The sequence below is a fragment of the Ovis aries genome, chromosome 1, assembly GCF_016772045.2.
Source record: "Ovis aries strain OAR_USU_Benz2616 breed Rambouillet chromosome 1, ARS-UI_Ramb_v3.0, whole genome shotgun sequence".
Taxonomy (NCBI): domain Eukaryota; kingdom Metazoa; phylum Chordata; class Mammalia; order Artiodactyla; family Bovidae; genus Ovis; species Ovis aries.
This window is the reverse complement of record NC_056054.1, coordinates 74,687,168-74,715,147: the sequence shown is the minus strand read 5'-3', so window position 1 is coordinate 74,715,147 and position 27,980 is coordinate 74,687,168. Positions and strand designations below refer to the sequence as shown.

The following is a 27,980-nucleotide window of genomic DNA, read 5'->3' as shown; positions in this document are numbered from 1 at the left end:
GCTGGCGGGGGAGAGATGGATTGATGAAAAACCTCTGGGAATCCATTTTCATGAAGAGCCAGTCGTCCTGCAGCATCCTTCTCCAACCATGCTGTCCTCCGTCCCTGCCCTCTGACATGGGCAGCTCCTCCCTTTCTGAGGGCCGCTTACTTGTGTTTGCTCTGCCTTCACCTCTTTATACAACTGCTCCTGCTTCTCTTTCCGTTTTCACATGAAACATTTCCTCAGGGAATTCTTTGCTGACCACTCAAATCTCATTCTGTCTGTCCCACATTTCCTTGGTTGTTCTTTCTTCACTGTGCTTGTCACCATATGAAATTACCGTGTTCTTACTCATGTATTTATGTGTCTACTTTCTGTTTTAGCCATTTGAAGTAAGCTTCATAAGAAGAGAGATGTTATCTTTCTTGCTCGCTACTGTATGCCCAGTGCCAAGAACCATGTCTGGCAGATAAGAAGGACGCAATCCATACTTGTTAGATGAATGAATAATTATAGGCTTCTAATTTAAACCACAATTCCACATGACAGCTCTTCAGTTACTTGGAGACAGCTCTCATGTCCTATCCACAAGTCTTGTCTTTTTTCTTTCTAAATAGTCCTGTTTTCCTTCCCATAATAAGGTTTGCACACTTTTTACCATGTCGGTTGTCTGTTCTCCCATGTGGATTTCCAGAATCTTGTTTCAATCCACATTATCTTAATTGAGAGGAAGTTGCCTGCATTTGCACAAATTGCTAGCACCTATCAACCAGACAAAAATTAGGACTAACACTGTCAGGACTATAAATACTGAAAATAATCTTTAACATTGTTAAGGGGAATTTCACAAATAAGTTACACAATAATATTTTAGTGCCTAGCTAATTCTCTTTGGATTACAATATAGAAAATCACATTTACTCATAACTCCTTTTGGAAAGTCTTATGAGCAATGAAGATCCGTGTTTGTAAAAGATTATATCAAAACCAATATTTTTTTATTATTGCATTTCTAAATTATCTTATCATGAAAATCTGTGAAACAATAAATGAACAATGGTTCACTGCATTATTTTCACTGCTATAGTTCTGGCTTTAAATTTAGTACATAAGTAATTTGTTTTTACTGTATGATATTGCTTTCCTAATATAGATCTATACAGTAAGTAAGGACTTAAAATTATTTAAACACATTCAATATAAACTTTTCATCTCGGAAACTTTTAGCATGATAAAACCATCAATGATTTCTGTGTTGTAACAGTTTGATTTTCATATGGTTAGTCAACCCAGGAATCGAACCCAGGCCTCCCTCATTGCAGGTGGATTCTTTACCAGCTGAGCCAAAAGGGAAGCCCAAGAACACTGGAGTGGCTAGCCTATCCCTTCTCCAGCAGATCTTCCTGACCCAGGAATCGAACCAGGGTCTCCTGCATTACAGGCAGTTTCTTTACCAACTGAGGTATGAGGGAATTGAAGTGAAGTCACTCAGTCTTGTCTGACTCTTTGTGACCCCATTGGAGAAGGAAATGGCAACCCACTCCAGTAGCCTTGCCTGGAAAATCCCATGGATGGAGCTATGAGGGAAGCCCTTTGTTATTTAGATGAATTATATTCATAAATTTGACTGAATTTACAATTTGTAAAATTGATGCATCCTCGGATTATAAAGAATGCATTTTATTAAAGGCTGCAGTCCACATGTAGTAGTCCTATGAGAGATTTTCATCCAAGTGTTCACTTCAAGACAATTTAGCAAGCTCTCCTTTGATGTAACCTTGATTTCTCCAACAACAAAAGAATATTGCATGCCCATTATTGTTTATACTTGCAATGATGAAGCTAAATCTTGCAAGTTAGACCAAAGTTCTAAAAGAATGATTTTCAAGCGTGTCATGTATGCCAGGCTTATTCAAGAAAATATATAGATTGTGATGTTTCTAAACAGATTAACACACATCTAATATTAAGCATAAATCTTTCAATTATAACCTAAGTAGTATTTTTAACCTGGTGCATTATTAAAGTTATTTAAGGTGTTCTCAATTTTTGTTTTTTTACTTTCTATTTCACCATTTGGGCTAGCTGACTATGGAGACCAATCAATTTTCCAATATAATTATGTCTTTTTTCCACCTTTTTTCCATTTCAGACTGTGATTTTACACTTGTTAATTAGTTAATCATTTTGGTAGAATGGGTAAAGTGAGACTCAAATAGGTTTTTTAATAATATAAATTGACGTGTACAATTTTGATCTGAGTTAGCTGGTAGCAGAACCTAACGTAGTGGAAAATACCTCTTATTCAGTTCCTTTTTTTTAAGCAAATGGCATCAAGGTTAATGGAAAATTTTCATAATTATGGCTAATGGAAATTTCCTCAAAGTATAATCCTGCTGTTGGGAAACTGATTTCACGTTCATCCTGTCTCAGTTGCAATTGCAGATTTTAAATTTATCTAGCTGAAAAATATTCATATTCTAGGTGTATTTGAATGATACAATCTTGGTTAAAGTTAAAATAACTTGAATTCCATAATACCCTCCTTGGATTTGTATTTTCTGTCTTGATTTTTCACAAGAGGCTTGTCATACTGCATAAGGATACTCTTTATCCTTCATTTAAGTATGGTAGTTGTTTAGTCATGTCCAGCTCTTTGCGAACCCATGGACTGTAGCCAGCCAGGCTCCTCCATCCATGTAATTTTCCAGTAAAGAATCCTTCATTTAAAATAAAACTTTAAATATAAAAGCCAAGTGGTTACCTCACTTTCAGATTTTTATTAAAAACATGCCTGCATTGGCTATTTTGTTATTTTATAAGAATTTGTTCAGTTTTAAATTGTAGTTGTATTTATGCTTCTTTTTCTTAGATGATTTGTAATGGGCCTTATATTCAGTATTCACTGCTTCATATTCACCACTGTTTCTGAAATAAGGTGTCACTACATGCTGAAGGAAGTAGCTAGTTTTTTAGAGAAACATTCAGTAACACTTTCTCTTTATATATCAGTTACCTTTACTTACCCGACTTCCCCATCTGCTTCTTTCATTTCAGCTAAGTCCACTGGCCTTTTTATCCTGCTCTGCTTATTCATTTGCACGTTTTCGCACAATATCCCATATGTTTGGAACAATTTATCATTAGTTTCTGCCAAATTCACCCTCTATTAAAGTTAAAATTTATCTAAAAGTGTCACTTTTAGGTATATGGACTAGACTAGATGTATTCTGAGAGCTGCTGTTAATTGTCTTTATATACACTTTTTTTTTTTTAATCTTATTCACTCAGCATACATTTGTTAGGCACTGGCCATTCATATAGTGTGCCTCTCTGAGTATATGTGTGTGTGTAAATGGTTTTGCTCTAGAAAATTTAAGCTCGTTCAGAATACGCACCGAAGATGCAGGACTAAATGTTGACACAAGACAGCAGAGATTCTTAGACTAAAAATGTGACTTCCAAATAAGTATTTTACTTTTTTAAAAAGAAAAATGACTTCACATTTGAGCTGTATCTTTATTCTAGGCAGAAGGAATAGCACATGGTCATCCATGGTCTTGAGTGTGCCAAGCATATTTAAGTTTCAGCAGCTGAATCTTAAGTGAGATTCAGCATGTTTTGCAAGGTGGTATAAGTAGCTGTGGTGACTATGGAAAAGGCCTGTTGTGCTGTGAATTTAAATGTGATTGTATAGATAACAGGGACCTGAAGGAGTTTTTAGCAGAGAAATTGTGTAATTCAGTTTGGAAGTCACTATTAATCATGATGTAGCTTCCATTCACCATTTCAGTGATTACTTCCACTTCCCCTCCCAAACAGACAAAGTCTCTCTTTTCTAATTAATCCATTCTAGTCATGGGGTTTATGTTTCCATTATCGACACTTTAATTTTACCGTTTCTGCTTACAAAGGCTTCTTCTCCTATTCTAATATTTAAAGACCAGTGATGATGCAAGTCCTCTGTCACTGTGTTGACCAATGGTTATCTTCTCTACATTCTTTAAGCATTTATAAAATTTTACTTAATTGATAAAATTGATTTATTAAATAAGATAGAATGGATTCTTTTTTGTTCCTTTTTTCCTTTCTTAAACGTGAGCCTCTGGAAGGCAGCTCCAAATGAAGGAGTTGGAAAGTACCTACTTATTGACTATTTCCCTAGTCTAATATGTTTTAGAATTTAACATAGCATTAAGCATTATTGTGAAGAATAAATTTTTAAATGTCACTACTTCACGATGGGCTTCCCTTGTGGCTCAGCTGGTGAAGAATCCGCCTGCAATGCGGGAGACGTGGGTTCAATCCCAGGGTTGGGAAGGTCCCCTGGAGAAGGGAAAGGCTGCCCACTCCAGCATTCTGGCCTGGACTATACAGTCCATGGAGTCACAAAGAGTTGGACATGGCTGAGCGATTTTGACTTTCACTTTTCACTCTCAGTTCATGATGAGTGATTTTATTTTCTTGGATAAATAGAATTTTTACATCTATATTCTTCTTCTTTAGGACCCATACTTTTTTAGGCTCACATGGGTTCTACAAAAATTCCTCTAGTCATTAGGGAATACTCTCCCCCATGGTTCTTTTGGGGCTTCCCTGGTGGCTCAGACGGTAAAGAATTTGCTGCAGTGTGGGAGACCTGGGTTTGATCCCTGGGTTAGGAAGACCCCCTGGAGGAGGGCATGGCAACCCACTCCAGTATTCTTGCCTGGAGAATCCTCATGGACAGAGGAGCTTGGCAGGCCCCAGTCCATGGGGTCACAGAGAGTCAGACATGACTGCATGACTAAGCACAGCAATGGTTCTTTGCGTCTTTGGTTATTGCTTACTCCCTGCACAACTCCTGGGAGCCCATTGGGTTCATTAACTTTCCTCTGCTGAGACCTCATTGCCTCTCTAGGTGTCCCTATTGGATAGGGCTTAAGTGGCCTCACACTGCCTTATTTTATAGGGTTCCTAAACTGTCCATAGTGCCTTTGCCCTGACAAATCCTAGAAGTACGGACTGGTCAAGGTACAGTTGCATCTCGTATAGCTCATCTTTCTGTAGCAGGCAGCTCAGGCTTTACCCTTCAGACATATCAAACAGAGTCAGGCACCATGCATTGTGCTTTTACCCTTCAAGAGGGAAATAAAATTGCAGGGAACACATATCAAGTGTTGTGAGAGTCTCTTTTTAACTACTCTCTTGGAGTTTGGTATGGCAATGAGACTCAAAACACACCATTAATGTCCTCCAAAGAAATAATTTTATAATTTCCAGAATGCTTTTGTATTCTGTTGAAGGTGAAGGGTATAAGGAAAACTTGCATATTTTTGTCACCTATTTGGAAATTTACTCAATGGGAATTTATTTTTATAATTTATTTCAATTCCCCTTAAAATCTCAACCAAAATTTCTATTTTAACACAGTCGCATTACTAAAGTCTGTGCCAAATTTAAATTATGTGAAAATTTTGTGACATTTTATGATATTAATTATGTGAAAATAAATTACAAAAATTTCTTAAATTTCTTTCATATTGAGAAATTTTTCTAGATGCTGTGGTTGTCACTTAATTGATTATTTCTGTTTAACATAGCATCAGAATTGTTTTAGTCCAGATCTTCCACAAAAAAGTTGCTGAGATGGGATTAAATGTGTTAGAAAGTTATTAGGTGAAATACCTGTGAGAAAAAATATGAATGAAGGTAGAGAAGACTGGGAGAGCTGTAAGACAGCAATGTAAAACTGGGCCCAAGTGGAGGAGAGGAAGGAAGGGTGAGTGGAAGCATTCGAGAGTAACTTGCAGTTAGTCAGTTTTCAGCAAAGCCTTTGTTTTCCCTTTTTTATGGTTTTCTAATGAAGCTCAGTTTGAATTAAAAAAAATAGTAGATGTAAAAAATGATTTGTAACATGTGAAACACCATGTCAGTAAGAGTTATGATTATTATTACCATCTTCAAGCCAAACTAAAACATTAATAGTTATGTAATCATTTATTAAAGCATAGAAAATCACTATAATTTTGCCCATCTCCTTGAAGGAGTTATCTCCACTAGTAAGTATTACCCACCTCTGGGCCGCCATCAGTTCTCACAGAAATACTATTCCAGTTTCCTACAAGAGCCTGTCTGCTTCTGCTCCTGCCTTTCCTGCATGGGAACCTGCATACCATAGGCTAAAGGGCATCCTCCTTACTGTAGTCTAACTGGTTTCTTACGACCTAAGTCACATCATGCCACTCCTTTGCTTCAAATAGTCTAATGGCTTTCATAGCTCTTAACTAAGCTCCAAAATTCTTATACAGATCACTTTATCATATAGGTTCTGCCTGTCTCTCAGAACTCATCTCATTCTACTTTTACCAATTAAGCTAATGTATTTATTATGACAATTTTTTCTATATTATTTACATTTTCCTATTAGCAATGGTTTTCTCTTCCTTTCTTTCTTTTTTTTTTTTTTTAATGTAAGGGCCCAAAAGTTCTAGGCAAGAAGAACAATTAGTGAAAAGCCATAGGTGAGAATGAAGTTGGCTCACTGGATTTTGTGACTTTTAAATCATCCCTAAAACTTCATCTTTAATATTTCTGAAAAGAAAAAAGGTAAAGAATTGTTTCTTATGGCTGTTGGAATCCCACTAGTTTCTAACCATAAAATCCCCAGAAAAGGGAAAGTCTTTTAGAAGGATCAGAAATTGCCCTACAAAGAGCAGTGGATGTTATGTGATATACACATAGGCTCAGAGAAAAACATTTTAAAAAATGCTTTTTCATGTAAAAATTAATGTGTTAATGTAAATGTTAAAACATCAATGTATGATTCCTTTCTGATTTCTGAACCTGTTCATAATTCACGGAGAACTAGGAAATGCTTCCCAGCTCTAGAATACATTCGGTTAGTATGTGTGGGGTTTGGTTCTGTAACTGTTATTAACATTAATAGGATCTAATCGAGTAGTTCTCTTACACACAGAGCAGAAAATTCACTCAAATTATTACAGGCATAGTCAATCATGGAGCATAATTCATAGCACATGTAATTTACAGTTTTACATTAAAACATGAAATAAGATGTAAGAAGTTTGCTCTAACACCATTTTTGGAGTGGATACTTAAATATCTTTAATATTGAACTTCCAGTATTAAATAAAAGACAAGTTTATAAACAATTCAATAATTGGACAGACTACACATTGATTTTTTTCCTTTGTTATATAATATTACCCACTTCTCCATCCAAAACCATGTTGTAGTGAGTTGAAGAGTGCTAGAAACATGGTTGCTGTTGTGTATTGGAATGTGGAGAGACGGAAAGGCTGTCACAGCAGTCAATAAGATCTGAGAGGTGTTGACTAATTGCCTGCTAATTACACAGTAAATTGTCTAATTAAGCTGATGGTTAATTAGGGTACGCTTGCACAGCAGTCTTGTGGAATTTGTGTCTGATGTCTGGGAAGCAGCTTGTGTAATTGGCAAACTGGTAAGGACTGGCAGAGAACATGACTGGAAAACTCACTGCCAGTGGATGACAGAATAAGGGTTTTGTGGAAACAAAAGGGCTTTCAGTTTTATATGAAAGTTTTGTTTCAGTTCTGCAGCTATTCTACAGTGAGCAATTGCGAAATACATTTGAAACCTAAATTATGTGAGTAAAGGAAGGCTTAAAATGTGCTTTAACATCTAAATATGCTGCTTGCCTGGAAGTTATCAACTCTGATACACTCTATCACATTATATTAATGTACACATTGTGTTTTTACAGTTCCTCCTTTTAACATATGTTATTTGGTATCATGTGCCAAAAATATCTCACATATCTAAGGAAAAAAATGCCTCTTTATGATAACATAAAAAATAGCAAATATGACTGATGGAAGATTTGGAATTGAATCTTGGGTGAATTATTTAATATTTCATTTATGCATCACCAAGAACCATAAAATAGTAGACATACTACAGAAACAAGTTTGAATAATGCTTTAAAGAAATAAAAAGTATTATTTGTAATGGGAGAATTTCAGTTTTATTATTTATGCAATTTTACCATGCAAATGGATTTTGCTTAAATTTAGTAAAATGTAAGAACAGAGTAGTCTAACATCAAATTATATGTATTTCATTTCTAAATGCATGTGAGTAGTGCTGGAGGAGTTATAAAATATTTTAGTACTTTAAAAATAAAAGATCTAGAAATGTGTTTTGTTGCTATTGTTGTTCTTTATAGCTAAGGAAATATAACTTTTCATTTCAGAAAGTTATCTATGGTTGAAATAATAAACATGAAAATTCTCCTGTAAGTAAATTAAACTAATGCTTTGAAAAATATAGGCCCTTTATAAATGAAGTGAGGTATACATATACATCTCACCTTTAAGAGACCTGAAGTAAATGATTGTTTCTGCCATTTGCCTCCAGATTCCAACATCTTTGAGGATTTTGAAATAAGATTTTGAATATAACATTAGGTTGCATTTGAAGCAAAAGGTCATAGATGCATATAAATCTTGTATTTATACTTTTATGTTAATAAAGATAAAATTTTAAGTGTTTCAAAACTAGATTTTTGAAAGATAAGAAGCGCTTGATTAAATTATAGTGTCAACGTTTCTTTTTCTGATTTATTAGCAAATAAACCACATGTATGCATCTGATTCTGGTGGCTCAGATGGTAAAGCATTTGCCTACAATGCAGGAGACTTGGGTTCAATCCCTGGGTCAGGAAGATCCTCTGGAGAAGGAAATGGCAACCCACTCCAGTGCTCTTGCCTGGAAAATCCAATGGACGGAGGAGCATGGTAGACTACAATCCATGGGGTCACAAAGAGTCAGACACAACTGAGTGACTTCATTTTCACTTTAATGCCTCTGATTAAATGAATGTGTATGTTTTTATTCTCGCTGTTTTCCATGGAAGATTTGAAGTTGTGTTTATGCTATATGTTTTTAAATAGAAAGAAAGAAATATACCTTATATACTCTGAAAAATATCTTTGAATTAATATTAACTTTGAAGTTGCATGCATCACAAATGCATTAGAAGTATCACTATAAACAAAGCTAGTGGAGGTGATGGAATTCCAGTTGAGCTATTTCAAATCTGAAAACAAGATGCTGTGAAAGTGCTGCACTCAACATGCCAACAAATATGGAAAACTCAGCAGTGGCCACAATTGGAAAAGGTCAATTTTCATTCTAATCTCAAAGAAAGGCAATGCCAAATAATGATCAGACTACCACACAGTTATATTTATCTCACACACTAGCAAAGGAATGCTCAAAATTCTCCAAGCCAGGCTTCAGCATTACGTGAACTGTGAACTTCCAGATGTTCAAGCTGGCTTTAGAAAAGGCAGAGGAACCAGAGAACAAATTGCCAACATCTGCTGGATCATCAAAAAAGCAATAGAGTTCCAGAAAAACATCTATTTCTGCTTTATTGACTATGCCAAAGCCTTTGACTGTGTGGATCACAATAAACTGTGGACAATTCTCAAAGAGATGGAAATACCAGACCACCTGACCTGCTTCTTGAGAAACCTGTATGCAGGTCAGGAAGCAACAGTTAGGACTGGACATGGAACAACAGACTGGTTCCAAATCAGGAAAGGAGTACGTATATTGTCAACCTGCTTATTGCAGGTTATGTCAGAGTATGTCATATGCAGAGTATGTCATACGAAATGCCGGGCTGGATGAAGCAGAAGCTGGAATCAAGATTCCCGGGAGAAATATCAGTAACCTCAAATATGCAGATGACACCCCATTATGGTAGAAAATGAAGAAGAACTAAAGAGCCTTTTGATGAAAATGAAAAAAGAGAGTAAAAAAGTTGGCTTAAAACTCAACATTCAGAAAACTAAGATCAAGGCATCCGGTCCAGTCACTTCATGGCAAATAGATGGGGAAACAATGGAAACAGTGAGAGACTTTATTTTTCTGTACTCCAAAATCACAGCAGATGGTGACTGCAGCCATGAAATTAAAAGACCCTTGCTCTTTGGAAGAAAAGCTATGACAACCTAGACAGCATATTCGAAAGCAGAGACATTACTTTGCCACCAAAGTCCGTCCAGTCGAAGCTATGGGTTTTCCAGTAGTCATGTATGGATGTGAGAGTTGGACTGTAAAGAAAGCTGAGAGCTGAAGAATTGATTCTTTTGAACTGTAGTGTTGGAGAAGACTCTTGGGAGTCCTTTGGACTGCAAGGAGATACAACCAGTCCATCCTAATGGAAATCAGTCCTGAGTATACGCTGGAAGATCTGATGCTGAAGGTGAAACTCCAATACTTTGGCCACCTGATGCAGAGAATGGACTCATTGGAAAAGACCCTGATGCTGGGAAATATTGAAAGCACAAGGAAAAGGGGACAACAGAGGATGAAGTGGTTGGATGCCATCACTGACTCGATGGATATGAGTTTGAGTAAGCTCCGGGTGTTGGTGATGGACAGGGAAGCCTGGGGTGCTGCAGTCCATAGGTTTGCAGAGAGTCAGACACTATGGAGCGACTGACCTGAACTGCATGACAAATGATACTTTTTGCTACTTTAACAAATAAGATGTTTTTCAAGATATTTTGAACTGATACCTTAAAATATTAAGTCACAGATACATAAAAATATTCTTTATTTCAAGGGTAAAGAAAAATCATATTCATTCCATATGGAGTCTTAGGTTATGAAGTCTTTTTAAAGATATTATGCAAGATAGAAGAAAAGTGAATTTACCAAAGGAATACAAGGCTAAACACTGAAATTGCTTATTTAAAACTAGATCTCCTTAGGGAGAAAAATCATATAGAGGTCAGTGTTTCAAACGCCAACCATTCTACTTTTTGATTTACTCAGTTTTCCATTTTATTCCTTAGAGAGTAATATGAAAAATTTATTTATTGTTAGTGAGATAAGTTTGCATAAAAAGAAATCAAGTATATCTATCATTCTAGGTAAAGTTTTAAAAAACGCTTTTTACAAAGCGCAAGCTTCAAAATAAATTCCTCGTTTATGTTTATATATAAATTTCAATGTTTTGTCTATTATTTCAAAAGCTAGATAGTTTATATTTATATATAGCTAGCTGGGCTGGAAGAAGCACAAGCTGGAATCAAGATTTCTGGGAGATATATCAATAACCTCAGATATGCAGATGACACCACCCTTATGGCAGAAAGTGAAGAGGAACTAAAAAGTCTCTTGATGAAAGTGAAAGATGAGAGTGAAAATGTTGGCTTAAAGCTCAACATTCAGAAAACAAAGATCATGGCATCTGGTCCCATCACTTCATGGCAAACAGATGGGGAAACAGTGGAAACAGTGTCAGACTTTATTTTGGGGGGGCTCCAAAATCACTGCAGATGGTGACTGCAGCCATGAAATTAAAAGACGCTTACTCCTTGGAAGGAAAGTTATGACCAACCTAGATAGCACATTGAAAAGCAGAGACATTACTTTGCCAACAAAGATCCGTCTAGTCAAGGCTATGGTTTTTGCAGTGGTCATGTATGGATGTGAGAGTCGGACTGTGAAGAAAGCTGAGCACCGAAGAATTGATGCTTTTGAACTGTGGTGCTGGAGAAGACTCCTGAGAGTCCGTTGGACTGCAAGGAGATCCAACCATTCCATTCTGAAGGAGATCAGCCCTGGGTGTTCTTTGGAGGGCATGATGCTAAAGCTGAAGCTCCAGTACTTTGGCCACCTCATGTGAAGAGTTGACTCATTGGAAAAGACTCTGATACTGGGAGGGATTGGGGGCAGGAGAAAAAGAGGATGACACAGGATGAGATGGCTGGATGGCATCACCGACTCGATGGACTTGAATTTGAGTGAACTCCTGGAGTTGGTAATGGACAGGGAGGCCTGGCGTGCTGCAATTCATGGGGTTGCAAAGAGTTGGACACGACTGAGCAACTGACTGAACTGAACTGAATACAGGAATAAATTATACATATCCTGATATCATGTAATTATCTGCTGAGAACTTATAATATTTTACTTTAGCATGTATATAGTATATAAAATATTTGTGTATATTTTACATGCCTAGATATTTGTGTGTGTTATGTAATCACAGTTTTTTCTCTTTGCAATTAAAATATCAGTGTAAAAAATATAGTATTTAGGAATCTTAGCTATCAACTTCATTATAGATTTTTTCTGTTACAATTTATACATCATAAAGTTTACTCTTTAAAAATATGGATTTCCTTAGTTTTTAGTGTACTCACAGAATTGCATAACCATCACCACTGTCTAATTAATTTCAGAGCATTTCCATCACTCCAGAAAAGAAACTTTATACCTGTTAGCAATTGCTCCCTATCCTCCCTTACCCCTCAGTCCCTAGAGGACAGTAATATGCATTGTCTCTCCATGGATTTGCCTATTTTGAGCATTTTATATAAATGGAATCAAACAATATGGTACCTTTTGTGTCTAGTTGCTTTTATCTAGCATAATATTTTCAAGATATCATTCATGTTGTAGCATGTATCTAAACTACATTCTTTTCTGTGGCTATATTAACATCTTGTTATCCATTCATTGGTTCATAAATATATAGAATCTTTTTTCTATTTGTTTGCCTATTACAAGTACTGTTTTCTTGAACACTCATGTATAAGTTTTTAAGTGGATATTCAATTTTCTTGTGAATTTATCTAGGAGTAGAATTGCTGAGTAATATGGTGACTCTGTTTAAGTTTCACTGAATCACCAAACTTTTCTCCAAAATAGCTTCACCAATTTGCAGTACCTCCAGCAGTATGTGAAGGCTCTAATATCTTCACACACTAATCAGCATTGTTGATTGTCTTTTTTTATTACAGCCATCAGAATGAATTTGAAGTTTTCTCTCATTGCGATATTGACTCCTAAGATAATTGGTAACTAAAATAGTAAAAGTATGAAGGCCTTATAATTGCATTAATATTCTTAATAACATGTCATCATGACAGCTAATACTAGCTGTTAACATAGCTGCCATTTTTCATTCTTCTCTCTTGATCTTCAAAGTATGGTCATTAGGAAAGGTTGATGCACTTCCATTGAAGACATAAAGTGAGAGCAGGTCTGAAAAATAAGAGTTTAGGGTGGAGGGTGGAAGGCAACCTATAAAAAATAGCCAGTTCATATGGACCCCTGGCCTGTGGGAGATATTATTATAGGAAGTCATATACTCAAAGAGTAGTCTCTTATTATTTGGTCATTTATATAGTTCAAGGGAATGAATAAATATTCCAAGCTAAATTATGAGCCTAACTTACAAAATTAGACACCTTAGGAGAAACATTTAAATGCACTCTTGAGAGCAAGATTAAAGAATATTGCTCTAGGAGTCTGGATCAAATGTTTTCCCCTGCTTTTGCTGCCCTACTTGGTAATTTTCTCAGTCTGTTTACAATAGCACAGATCATGAGAGTTAAAAAAATACAAAAACTTAACCTTAGCTATAACTCTAGTCTAAGAGCTCCCATTTATAGATAAGAAGAATTAGTCTCAAATTAATTAGTTACCAGCTTTGTTCAAGTTTATGTAGATGGTATAGGGCAATCTCAAACCATGTATTTGGTACTCTTAGCACTGTATTTAAAAATTTTTTAATTGGTATTAGTTGCTTTACAATGTTGTGTTGATTTCTGCTGTACAGCAAAGTGAATTAGTTATGTGTATACCTGTATCCCCTCTTTTTTATATTTCCTTCCCATTTAGGTCACCACAGAGCATTGAGTAGATTTCCCTGTTTAGCACTGTATTTTTAATAGAATTATATTATCTCTGTAGTTCTTTGTTCATTTTTTAAGGATTACAAATTGTTGAACTATTACACTACCCTTGCTCTTAGAGAAGTTGACATCTGGTGGTGAGATACACCAGTATCCAATGCACACACTTTGTAAAGCGTGCTTACAGAGGCAGAAACGGAACTAGAAAAATACTAGACCAAGATTGGAAGAAAGGGATGTCATTAGAAAAAAAGATGATATTTAAGAGCAGTTCTGAATAGTAACTGTCAGAAGAAAAGGGAACACGTGGTGCATGAGTACCATGTGCAAAGTCAAGTAGAGAGAGAAAGCCCAGTAGGGCTGAGCTTCCTCACAGGGATGATATAGTGAGAATCGGTTCAGTTCAGTTCAGTCGCTCAGTCGTGTCCGACTCCTTGTGACCCCATGAATCGCAGCACGCCAGGCCTCCCTGTCCATCACCATCTCCTGGAGTTCACTCAGATCACATCCATTGAGTCCGTGATGCCATCCAGCCATCTCATCCTTGCTCGTCCCTTTCTCCTCCTGCCCCCAATCCCTCCCAGCATCAGAGTCTTTTCCAATGAGTCAACTCTTGGCATGAGGTGGCCAAAGTACTGGAGTTTCAGCTTCAGCTTCATTCCTTCCAAAGAAATCCCAGGGTGGATCTCTTTCAGAATGGACTGGTTGGCTCTCCTTGCAGTCCAAGGGACTCTCAGGAGTCTTCTCCAACACCACAGTTCAAAAGCATCAATTCTTCGGCGCTCAGCCTTCTTCACAGTCCAACTCTCACATCCATACATGACCACAGGAAAAACCATAGCCTTGACTAGATGGACCTTAGTCGGCAAAGTAATGTCTCTGCTTTTCAATATACTGTCTAGGTTGGTCATAACTTTTTTTCCAAGGAGTAAGCGTCTTTTAATTTCATGGCTGCAGTCACCATCTGCAGTGTAGGCCGAGTTAAATTAGAATCAGGTAACAAAGGGCCTTATTTGTTCATTGGGGAAGATTTTATAATTTTTTTTCCTTAAAGGGTAATGGATGGACTTCATGTGAAAATGACAAGATCAGATGTGTCTTTTGGGGAAAGATTTCTCTAGTATTAGGCAGACAGTTTTTAGAAAATAGCCATTTAAGAGTGGGAGGATCAATATATTCACTCCACAAATGCTTATAACAAATACTCTATTTCCAAGCACTGTACTTGAGCACTGAAGATAGAATAGGGAGGAACATGACAAGGAGCTTCCAGACTGCATGTAATATATAGGAACATTCTGTTAGGGAAGAAATGGTATTGGCCCATGGCTGTAGACTGAGTAATGTCAACTTATTTAGTGTATATAAAGGAAACTACAGTAGCAGCCTTGGTGATTGATAGCATGAAGCCAGTGATGGGGAGGGACAAGGTAAGAACAACTCCTGGATCTCTGGCTGCAGCTGTTTATGTTTGTGCCATTTACAAAGGAAGCGAAGAGAAAAACCTGGTTTCTCTGTTCTGTGCCAGTCACTGAAGTAGGATTTTTCAATAGCAAAAGAAAATTGTCAATGGGTACTTTCATTCTCCAACTTAATTACTTCAAATATTTGGAAAGAAAAGGTCACCCTACTAGAAGAACTGCAGTTATTAAAATTGAACTGAAAATGTTAATAATTTTTCAGATGAAATATAGGTATTAATGTAGGGTTTGAAAGTTTGAACTCAATATAATTGTTCCAAAATTAGATCTAAAACTAACATGTACAGGGAAAAGTTAAATAACAGATCAGGATTTTAAATCGATATGATTAATTAACTTGATATAAATAACTTGAGTATTGCTATGTTTATCTGTAAATCATTTATCATGGCACCAGCTGTAAAAGTAAATCTTAATAATAATGATAATGATGTGTGTCATCCTCCCACCCAGCAGAGGTGTCATGACAAATTGTTAACAAACTGTCTTACAGCACTTGACAGATTCAAATACTAAGGTAATAATAGTATAGTCAATAAAATCAACAATGGAACAAATCACTTGGATGCAGCTTAGGAAGGGAAATTTGTTAAAACTTTGGGTTCACAAGTGAATGAAGTACCACCAACAGAACTCTTCCTCAATTTAAGTCCATATTTACATTTTGACTCTTAACTTTCTATGAGAGAGAGAGAGAACACAGAGAAGGCAAGAAAAACATTTCCACAGTTTATTGAGGTGGGGGAACTGATCAGTCTCTCTCTGTGTGTCCCTTTTCCTCTCCCTCTCTTTCCTTCTTTCTCTCCTTCTTTCTCAAATGGAGTATTGACTATTCCCATAGAATCATCTTCCAAATCCAGAATACTCCATACACATGTATCTTACATCTGTGCACTAGCTTTCCTTGTTCAAGGCACATTTGTCTTCACTTTGATCACTTCATGAACCCCTTAAAAGGTCTAATTTCATTGGTGTTTCCCAACAGAAATTAATATACTTATTTTCAACCGAATTTACCCACCTAAAGTAGATTTTGGATGTCACTATTCTTGTCTACCTGTAGGAGCAAGTTCATACTCCTTAGCATGTTGTACAAAGTCCTCTATCATCTTAACCCAGCTTTTTCTTTGCCTTGAGATGTCCACTACACCGTTTCACAAAAGGAGGTTTAGTAACAGAAAGCCTAAGATTTTTTAAAATAGTAGTGTTCCCTTTGTAGCATTATACAATTTCTGAAACCCCGTGTGTCCTTTTTATTATCCAGTCTCCAAACTGTGCTTGCGCACAAGATTTACAGACTACTCACTGCTGTAGCCACACCTGCCTAAGGGCACCCTCATGTTTCCCCAGCACTTGTTCATGCAGCCAGGTCCCGCCTGAAGAGCCCTCCCCATTTTATCCCCTACTAGAAACTTAACTTAGCCTTAAGGTCCCTTAAAACTTAACTCCTTTAATATTGTGTTCCCATAAACCACTGGAACTCTAGAACTACCTGTTTTAATAGGAAAAAAAGACAAAAATTGCAATGAAATTTCAACACACTGTGTAGCCTTGTAAAATGTAGTGAGTGAACTATTATCCAGCTCTTTTCTCCTCTACCATGCTGAATGTTTAATTAGAACATTTAAAATCTTTTTAGAGTTACCTGAGTACCAGATTTATGTCTCTCTGAGAAACTAATATTGTATATTATTAGTTTCAAGTGTATAGCAAAGTGATTCAGTTATATATGTATATATATTCTCTTTCAGATTATTTTCCATTTTATGTTATTACAAGTTACTGAATATAGATCCCTATGCTATTCAGTAGGTTCTTGTTGTTTATCTCATTTATATATAGCAGTGTGTATATGTTAGCTTACTAGTTTCTGAGTTCCCTTGTTGTGTCTTCTGCTGTCTTATTTCAATGCCACGGACACAGTCACCACTCAGCAAAGACCATAGTCCTCTCCTCTGTTCTCTTCTATTTCAAGTTAGGACTTTTTTAATTCTCTCCGGTGGCAACATGATGTAATTTATCATTTGATACAAACTGGTCAATAACACATTTGTCCTGATTTAGCTATAGTTTGAATTTAAGTTGCTATAAGTTTTTAGAAAAGAAGTGAGAAATTTATTAAAAGATTTACTATTGGCTCCTTTTAAGCCATCTTATTTTATGGGACAAGATTACTCCCTCTTAAATTCCATTGTTCCTGGGATCACGTTTGACTATTCGTGAGTCATCCATGTTTTGTTGGTTTTATCTCTCTGGCCCTTGTTCCAGTAAGTTGTTTTATATACTATGAATTCCCAGTTCTTGGACAAAAATGACTCACCTCCAACATTCACCCATTTTACCAGTGAGGTTTTGTGTTAAGTGGAGCTCATTTAAATCCAGTGCCCCCACAGGGAAGGCGATGACCCTGGAATCACTCCTTTATTTCTTAACGTTTTTAAGTACTGCAAATAATTTCAGAGGCAATGAAAAAGTTTCTTTCGAATTGAACTCCCCTGAGCCTTGGATTTCCATGGCTTTCTTCACTGCTGATGTTTTAGTACAGTGGTATGAATATGAAAACCGTTAGTACTAGGGGATTATCTTCTCCCTGGTGCTCTGTGCAATATTTTAAAGGTGTCCTGACATTATAGATTATGCTGAAATAATAGAGCCTACTTGGTATTACATTCTGTATTCATATTTACTAAAAAATGTATTGCTATAGCACATTCCTTAACTTCTTATAGAGAAGAATATAATGTACAACAGAAAAGTGCATTTTTTTAGAAACAGCAAAATGAAAGTTGTTGATTTTAAAAGACATTTTGTCACAGATGAGTGAGAGAGAAAGAGATCAAACCAGCAAGTCTAGACAATCCAAGGTTTCATTCATGCATCTCTTCTGCTTAGTGCTTTCCCCTTCGGTATCATTAGCATTTTCATTTCAAAAAATGACAGTCTGCAGTAGAAGCAGTAAAAATGTTCAACCTGTGGTTTAAATTATTGATTTTTTAGAATATTGAAGCAGTATTTCAAATGGATTTTGTTAGAGATACTTCTGGGTGGGGGTTTCAAAGGTAATTTGATATCCAAAAGCCTGTATATTTCAAAGACTTTTCATTCTTTGAATTTCTTTAGACTCTGGTTGATTGGATAAAACTGTTTATTGTCTTCAGGATTATAAGTAGCAGATCATTGCTGCTTGAACTTGAAACATATCTTTGCAGGCTGTGTTCTTTGTGATTTATGCTGTATGTTCATACTATGATCAACTGGAAAAATAAATCTTCATTTGGAAACAAAACCTGATTTAAAATGAAGGGAAACATATTGTGATTGGCATACATAGAAGGTCAACAGTCGAATGATAGCTAGTTTATTGTAATAAAGCATCCAAGGTATGGTTCCGTAAGGATGGATTTTACTGAAGCTCCTCAAATTTGTGTTATGCTCATAGGGAGTAGAGTGTGGCTACAGAGATTTTCCTTAAAATCTTTTTAAGTCTCTCACCACAGTCAACACTCCCATATGAACAGAAAATGTTTTGACAAGGAGTGAGATTACTGACTGCTGTGTGTATGCTGCGCAGGTAGTTTGCTATTCTCAGCATGTTTCTACTTATGGAGAAAAGCTACTTAAAAATTACATTATATCAAAATGCCTTGATCTGCAATCATTCTACAAGTCGAAGCTCTATTGAAGTCAATGAGGGCTTCGAGTGCAAATTTATGACTGTATTGAGCTTAATATGTGAAGAGTTGCATCATATTTTGTGATGTCAAGTATCGCACAGCAATGGGATGACACAAATTTGAAATAAAACCTGATATTCCCTTCTTGATAAGTGGAAATGAATTAAAAACACCATATCAGAAGCGCTCTTTTTGAGGCATTGGGACATAAAAGGGAAAGCTGCTACTGAATACCGAATGCAGGAGCTGTATCCATAATCATGTATCCATAATAAGTCCTGTTGTTTCAACCAGTTTGAAAATGCATTCTCAATGGCAGTGCTACTATGATAGTTGGGTGGATAATCTGCTGATGTTGCAGCTTTGAAAGAAAAATATTTAATCTGAGGGTGCAAAATTCTAGGATCAAATCTCCTACCTTCCTCTAAAAACATTATACAGAGGAAAATATGACTGAAATAATTGACATTGATCATCTGATTTAATCATCATGATAGACCTTAGAAACGGGAATGCAGTATCTTCTCACATTATTTCATAATCCTATAATGGGGAATCAGAATCCCAGAGAAGTAAGTAAACTATTCAGGGTCACATATCTATTAAATGATGAAGCCAGAATTCTTACTCACGTTTATCTAACTCCAAAATAAATTGTTTTTCTACTATAAAATATCTTCCCTTATTCTTTAATCATGTTACTCTAAAAATGGTATCAAAAGAAACTCTAAAAAAATACAATGACACAAAAGATCAGTGAGCCCTCATAATTGTGCAGTATATATAATGTTTAATTCTTTTTGGTTTCAGGGGTAAAGTCATGCATATCTGCTCCATTCTCCAATTCATTAAATGTTTACCCAATTGAAAGGAATTCTTATTCGTTTATATTCCAGGAACTGTGGGTTAACTGCCTCACTAAGTATCCACAGCAAGCCTATGAAGCCTATGTATTAACATTAGTCCCATACAGCAGACGAGGATGAGACACAGAATGCTTGCTTTCAGAGAAGCTATTAGTAAGTGGTAGAGCAGATGAGAGTATACACCATAAGGAATTGCTGTGAGTAGGCACTGAGTTAATGATAGTGATGATGATGATAAAGTACTACTTCACTCACTATATAAAGATACTGTAATTGTAAATACTTTATAGAAAGGGAATTAATACTTTATAGAAAGGACTCATAGAAAAGTTAGTGACCTGCCCAACCAGTATCATGCAGTGGTTGATCTGGCATAGTGATGAAAGGACTCAATACATTTCTTGGCATCTAGTAATTGCCCCCCAAATATTAAGGGTAACAGTACTAGGTACATATTTAGAGCATGAATCAAAATTTTGTTCAATTTTGAATTAATGAATAAAGCACTGTTGTTCTTTTTTCTGATTCACCAAGCAACTTTTCATCTAGCACTGCCATGGGGAATGAATTTATTTTTTAACTTTTTATTTTTACTTTATTTTACTTTATAATACTGTATTGGTTTTGCCATACATTGACATGAATCCACCACAGGTGTACATGAGATGCTCAACATCACTCATTATTATAGAAATGCAAATCAAAACCACAATGAGGTACCGCTTCACACCAGTCAGAATGGCTGCGATCCAAAAATCTGCAAGCAATAAATCCTGGAGAGGGTGTGGAGAAAAGGGAACCCTCTTACGCTGTTGGTGGGAATGCAAACTAGTACAACCACTATGGAAAACAGTGTGGAGATTCCTTAAAAAATTGCAGATAGACCTGCCTTATGACCCAGCAATCCCACTTCTGGGCATACACACCGAGGAAACCAGAATTGAAAGAGACACATGTACCCCAATGTTCATCGCAGCACTGTTTATAATAGCCAGGACATGGAAACAACCTAGATGTCCATCAGCAGATGAATGGATAAGAAAGCTGTGGTACATATACACAATGGGAATGAATTTTTAAGCTGATTTAAACATCAACGGGACGACTTATGCTTATATCTCAGGTATTCAGTAGCAAGTTTCCCTTTCATGTCCCAATTTGCTAGGGGACTTTGTCCAAGATATTTCAGCTCTAAGTTTCAGTTTCTTATTTCTACACGTGTTATAATGAAGTAGTAATAACTACAAGTTACTGAGTTCACCCATGGGTCAAGTACACTCCTAGCAAATAATAGAAGTAAAACCTTATACAGTGTTTATAACATAGCAAGTGCTCAACAAACGGTAACTATCATTAGTGATACATTTTGTCATCTTTGTGATAGTAGGGAAGGATTAACCAGGTTAGTAACCTCAGGTCAAGTCTGTGATAATATCATCGAGTAGTTCTGGCACATGTAGTTGTGGTGGAAATAGACTCAACAGGGACAATCTGAGAATTTCTGAGTCTGGATTCTTTGCCTTTTACTGTACTAAATTCACCCAGATTTTAGAACTGGGCTTTTGCCTTGATGACAAGGTAAGAACATGGTTCCAAACCTTTTTTTTTTTTCCCTTCTGTTTCATTATATTCATTTGTTGATTTTTGGATTCTACTTATTAGCGATATCAGACATTTTGATATTGTCTTGCCCTGTCTGATTTATTTCACTAAGCATAGTACCTTCCAGGTCCATTCATGTTGGCGCTAGTGCCAAAATTTCATTATTTATTCATAGGTGGATAGTATTTCGCTGTTAGTATACACTCACACACATACATACATACATACAGACATACACCACATCTTCTTTATCCCTTCATCTCTTGATGGACACTTAGGTTGCTTACATATCTTGGCTACTGTAAATAATGCTGCTTTGAACATTGGGGTGCATGTATCTTTTCAAATTAGTGCTTTCTTTTACTTCAGATAAAACCAGAAGTGGAATTGCTGAATCATATCGTAGTTGTATACTTAGTTTTATAGGGACCTCCATACTATTTTCCACAGTGGCTATACTAAATTACCACCAACAGTATAAAAGGCCTCCCTTTTCCCCATATCCTCGTAAACATTTGTCATTTGTGGTATTTTTGGATGACAGCCATTGATAAGTATGAGACGCTATCTCATCTGGTTTTGATTTGCTTTTGTCTAATAATTAGCAATATTCAGCATTTTTTCCTATAACTGTTGACTATCTTTTTTTGAAAAATGTCTATTCAGGTATTCTCCCCATTTTTTCATTGGGTTGTTTGGGTTTTGATACTGAATTGTATGAGCTGTTTATATATTTCTGATATTAACCCTTTAGGGTGACACATGACCCAAACTCATTAGTTCCTTAAAAATACATTTTTCATTATAATAATTTCTCCTAAAAATAAGGTTCCTGATATCAGCAAGTGTAAATAGTTTATGAAGCTATGGTTTGTCTTTTCAACCAAGTTTTATGTGCTCATATTGTGGTGTTATCCTGTCATCTTCCCCATTTTTCAGACATTACACCTGTAAGTCATGTCAGTTTGTGGTTAGCTTATGATTTAGAGATTAAATTTATAATAGGCACAAATATTCTTTTGATATATATATATATATAAATTATAAAATATGGGACATAAATTGAAATATTAGATACAGATTATTATGGGACCTCTTCTGAATGTCTGAAAAGGGACAATGGAACTTAGTATTCATGTCATATTAAAAACTTTTACTTACAGAAAATTTCAAAATGCAGAAAACATGCCCACCCCTAAGCTGCAGTAATTATAACTTTATAGCCAACTTTTATCCATTTTTACCTCATCACCTTTTCTATTCTGGGTTGAAGTAAATATCAGTTGTTTTATGATTTAATTGGTAAATATGTCAATATATGTCCAAAAACACTTTTAAAATTAAAATGATACTAGAATAATAGCTAAAAATAATTTAAAAATTCCTTCAGTTCAGTTCAGTCGCTCAGTCATGTCCGACTCTTTGCAACCCCATGAATCCCAGCACGCCAGGACTCCCTGTCCATCACCAACTCCTGGAGTTCACTCAGACTCATGTCCATCGAGTCAGTGATGCCATCCAGCCATCTCATCTTCAGTCGTCCCCTTCTCCTCCTGCCCCCAATCCCTCCCAGCATCAGAGTCTTTTCCAATGAGTCAACTCATCGCATGAGATGGCCAAAGTACTAGAGTTTCAGCTTTAGCATCATTCTCTCCAAAGAAATCCCAGGGCTGATCTCCTTCAGAATGGACTGGTTGGATCTCCTTGCAGTCCAAGGGACTCTCAGGAGTCTTCTCCAACACCACAGTTCAAAAGCATCAATTATTCGGTGCTCAGCTTTCTTCACAGTCCAACTCTCACATCCATACATGACCACTGGAAAAACCATAGCCTTGACTAGACGGACCTTTGTAGGCAAAGTAATGTGTCTGCTTTTCAATGTGCTATCTAGGTTGGTCATAACTTTCCTTTCAAGAAGTAAGCGTCTTTTAATTTCATGGCTGCAGTCACCATCTGCAGTGATTTTGGAGTACAAAAAAAATAGTCTGACACTGTTTACACTGTTTCCCCATCTATTTCCCATGAAGTGATGGGACCAGATGCCATGATCTTCATTTTCTGAATGTTGATCTTTAAGCCAGCTTTTTCACTCTCCACTTTCACTTTCATCAAGAGGCTTTTAGTTCCTCTTCACTTTCTGCCATAAGGGTGGTGTCATCTGCATATCTGAGGTTACTGATATTTCTCCCAGAAATCTTGATTCCAGCTTGTGCTTCTTCAGCCTAGTGTTTCTCATGATGTAGTCTGCATATAAGGTTTTTCTTCTTTTTTTTTTTTTTTTGTTTGCATATAAGTTAAATAAGCAGGGTGACAATATACAGCCTTGATGTACTCCTTTTCCTATTTGGAACCAGTCTGTTGTTCCAGGTCCAGTTCTAACTGTTGCTTCCTGACCTGCATACAGATTTCTCAAGAGGCAGGTCAGGTGCTCTGGTATTCCCATCTCTTTGAGAATTTTCCACAGTTTATTGTGATCCACACAGTCAAAGGCTTTGGCATAGTCCATAAAGCAGAAATAGATGTTTTTCTGGAACTCTCTTGCTTTTAATAACTAGTTTTTTGTTTGTTTTAAATTTTGTTTGTTTATTTGAATTAGTATATCCAAATAAGATCCCTAGATAGCAGTTGTTTGATGTTTCTCTATATCTCTTACAAATTTTCCACCTCTTTAAAATTTTTAATTGAAATTTTTGTTAGAGAAGCCAACTAATCTGTTCTTTAGAGTTTTTTTTTAAAATTTTGTTTGTTGTCTCCTTGATCTTTTTTTTTAAATTATCTGTAGATTCTTAGATATATTGTAATATATGTAATATATGGTTAGATCTAGAGAATTGATAGTATTTGTGGTGTTGTTTTGGCAAGAATATCTAATAGTTATCTATACTCATTTCTCAGGGTATACAAAATAGCCACTTTTCTGTATTGATGATGCTTGTAAGTAGCTAGTGGTCATCTCAAGAGGTTATAAACCCCAAAAAGCCCCAGGTTACATGTTTTTTTCTAACGTCTCAGTAGTACCCTGACTTGCAAAACAAATTTTGTCATATTACTCTGTTGGTTATGGGTCTGTTAATTTGTTTGGCATTGCATAAACATAATAATTTATTTCTATCTTACATCTTCAGATGTTAACTAGAATTCTGTAAAGAGTAATTTCCTACCATGAATTATTTGATGACCCTGGAGCTAGAGTTCATATGGATAAGCAAGATAAATGCTTTAGTTTTTCCACTTATTTATAAGTTTTCCCATGACCCTACTAGTGCTCTTGTATTTTTTGGCAGCTTCCTTGCTTTTTGATAGGATAAAACATTTTAGGCTCACTTTGCTTTCTTTCTGCCTTGAAATAGAATTAGTCATTTCTCTAAGCAATTTTAATTAAAAAAGTAGTATTTAGAGACCATAATCTGGATCTTAGGGCCACCCACTGATGCTAGGTTGGTCATTGTCTCTAGGCTTTAAAAAGGCAGCCATCTGAATATTAACTGTTTTAGAATAAAATAAATAATAATACAAATTATTTCCAATGCAAATTCAAAACTGCATGATTTTTAGTTAACATTGTCAATGTTACATTTATACTTTCTTTCTTCTGTACTATACACAGCAATCCCATTATCCCAACAAATTTAATACTGAAAAAATGTTGACATATATTTTATTTTGTTTTGCTTTACATTATGTTTATCCCACAGGAGATACACAAATCACAGTGTTTTAAAGTAGCTGTATTGTATAGCACCTCTCTGTGTGGTTATTCCACTAGCTGGTATTCAATTATACAAAATATGGTCCAGAGACAAATGTATGCAAGATATAGTCAAAGAAGTCAAGCTTGTATTTGTGTTCTTTCCCCCATTCTCTCTCTTTCCCAATCTTTACCTGACTCCAAACATAAAAATGTGGATTGGAGATTTAACTGAAAATCTGTTATGTTGGGAGGTTGGAGGAGGATGGATTTACATGACAGGTAATGTAAAAAGAACTAAAATCTTAGCTTCCATAATAGGAAATTACAGGTGAAAGCAGAGGCAGGTGGAGGACTTTTTTTGTGCAAAAAAGGTCTACTCAGTACCTATAAATACAGACTTTTAGTAACTACTCCTAGTAGGAGAACTAAATTTGCTGTCTTTGATTCCCAATAAAACATTAAAAATTCTTTCTTATTATCACTAATGAAACTGGCCTGCCCATAGCCTTCATTTATCCAAACCAGTTTTACCTGAATCTGGTTCAGCCTTCACCTGAGGGGGGGTGGGGCGGGGAACAGTGGAATTTAAGTGTATATTTTCTATTAGAGAACTCATGTGGAAACTATCTTTGCCTCAAGTTCTTCACCATAAATAACCTAATGATGTCAATCAATACTTACAGAATTGTAGCAATCTTAAACTCTAATGGGGAAGGGAAAATATAGGTATCTATGATGTGTGCATTGATTTTTAACAGTTTATCCTTAGTGGAAAGTGTAATTGAGTATGTTTTCAGGTGGATAATACCACTTTAAAGGAGAAATAAGACAGTTTAATGCAATGGGATGAACTGGATACATCCACATATTAAATAACTGTATAGTTCACTGAATGACAGTAAATCTTTATACTTAGATTATATATGTATGTATCCCTAGACCATTATCTCAACAACAGCGCTATTTTCTTCAATTGTTGTCAAGTTGACATCTAGTATCACTTTCATAACTTTCAATGTGATATACCTTTCCTTCTCCCCTCACCCCTGTCACCCCCAATAGGAGAAGGTAATGCATTGGCTTTAATAGAAGCAATATGGAAAAAAATACTTTCAATGCAATAGTGATTTATAATCCACTATCAGTACTTTAAATTTCTCTAGGAATGTGTATGTGTGTGTGTGTTTAGATGAATCTATGTGTGTAAATGATCATACCTATACAAAGAGAGAGGGAGAAAGTGGAGCTCACAAAGTTTTCTAAGAGGAACTAGTAATTTAAAATATTTGTTGGATAAAAATACATGCCAATGCAGGTATCAATTAGTTAAATGAAACAGCCAAAAGAACCATGGCTTTTTTACTTAAAACATAGCTTTAACTTTATCAAGATTTTAAGGTTCTAACAAGATAGTTATATTAATGCATGTGGTTTTATTTATCTTTTTGCAGTCTGCCTTAGTACAATGAGGTACTAAGTAAGCACCTCATTGGTATTATTCACTCATTTTCAAAAAATGACATCCCAATTCTCATTGTTTGGATTAGATGTAGCATGATTTATTCAACTACATTTTTCTTGCTGGACATTTGGATTTTATAAATTTTTGTCATTAATAATGTTCACATTTCATGTCCTGGACTATTATTTCTCTAAACTAGATTCCTAAAGGGGAATGTTGATTCAAAAATATCTGTATTATTTAATTTTGAGAAACACTGAAGATTAAATTTTCAAAAATGTCCTAGCAGTTCACACAGCTGGTGATGTAAGAGTATCCATATTCACCATGAATTCTACCATTGAATGTTATATCAATCTTTCCTTTTTTTTTTTTGCTTTCAATCTTTAAAAGATAAAGGAAAGCAGTTTAGCCCAACAGGCGTGTTTATTTGAGAACAGCAGAGGAATTGCAGTTTAGGACATGCCAACTATTACTGAACCACAAGTATATCTGAAGAACAAAGTAGAGGAACAATCTTTTGGAAAGTATGGGGTTGAGAGGGCCTGTTTGAAACTTCGCTGGAGGAAAGCAAGAGTTCAGCATAGTGGCAGCTTCTTATTGATTGAGCATCACTGGTTTTCACTGGTTGGGCTATTGGCTGGGCAAGGAGAAAATCTTGAGAGTGCTGGTGCAAGAGAGATCCCACTTCAGGGCTTGGCCACTTCATTTAAAAAGAGGTTTCCTTTATTTGTTTTCACACACTGTATTGCAAAAATCCTATGGTTGAAAAATGATGTCTCCTGATTCATGTGCATTTTCCTGAGGACTGGCAAAGTTGAGCATCTTTTTATACTGTTATCTTTATTTGCTCTCCTTCCTCTGTGAAAGGACTGTGCACATCCTTTAACTATGCTTTTTTGTTTTTTCCTTTCTCCCGCAAAACTTTAATAAAGACTAAGGACAAATATTGACTTCTTTTCTGTTGAGTCATTTGTCTCTAACAATTGAGGGGTATTTTTAGACACAGAGAATAGTAATCTTTAACATAGTAGATTCTGTACCACATTTAAACCTACTTTCTATAACTATTTTAAAACAAAAGTTTGTTGTTAGCAAAGTATGTACCCAGAGTTAAACCTCAAATAATACTGAAAATATTTCTATGAAATTCAACTGTACCCTGCCCCACTTTTTAGCACTTTCTTTTCTTGCTATTGCAGAGCAATTCTTTCAATTCTTACCATTTTTTTTTGAGATTTTTAAAACATTGTGATTCTAAATAATATACTTACATTGCATTTTTTAGTTGGACATTTCCTATTGGCTTCCTATTACAGTTTCTAAGAATTTCATTCTCTTATTAATGTTTACCTTACTTTGTCTGTGTAAATATCGTTCATTGTTGACTCAAGTTGTGTGCAATGATTGTTTCCTTTGACTTACAAATATTTGTATTATATAGATTTAATAATTGCACCTTTTAAAAATGTTTTATTTTTTATATAACTCTCATTCTTTTTCCTGTGTATTTTAC

At 35.7% G+C, this 27,980-nt stretch overlaps 1 protein-coding gene across 2 annotated transcripts in view; it reads left to right on the top strand.

The window, feature by feature from the left end:
• The window catches only part of DPYD (dihydropyrimidine dehydrogenase), a 930,457-nt gene that overhangs the window by 466,931 nt on the left and 435,546 nt on the right, over positions 1-27,980 (top strand). The window contains exon 14 of one of the 2 annotated variants that reach the window (XM_060411987.1): positions 1,305-27,980. This exon is cut by the window's right edge and continues 27,951 nt beyond it. The exons of the other annotated variant lie outside the window; for it this stretch is intronic. Coding sequence (XP_060267970.1) covers positions 1,305-1,484 — 180 coding nt within the window. The 3' untranslated portion in view covers positions 1,485-27,980. The remainder of the gene's footprint in view (positions 1-1,304) is intronic. 2 annotated transcript variants of the gene reach the window in all.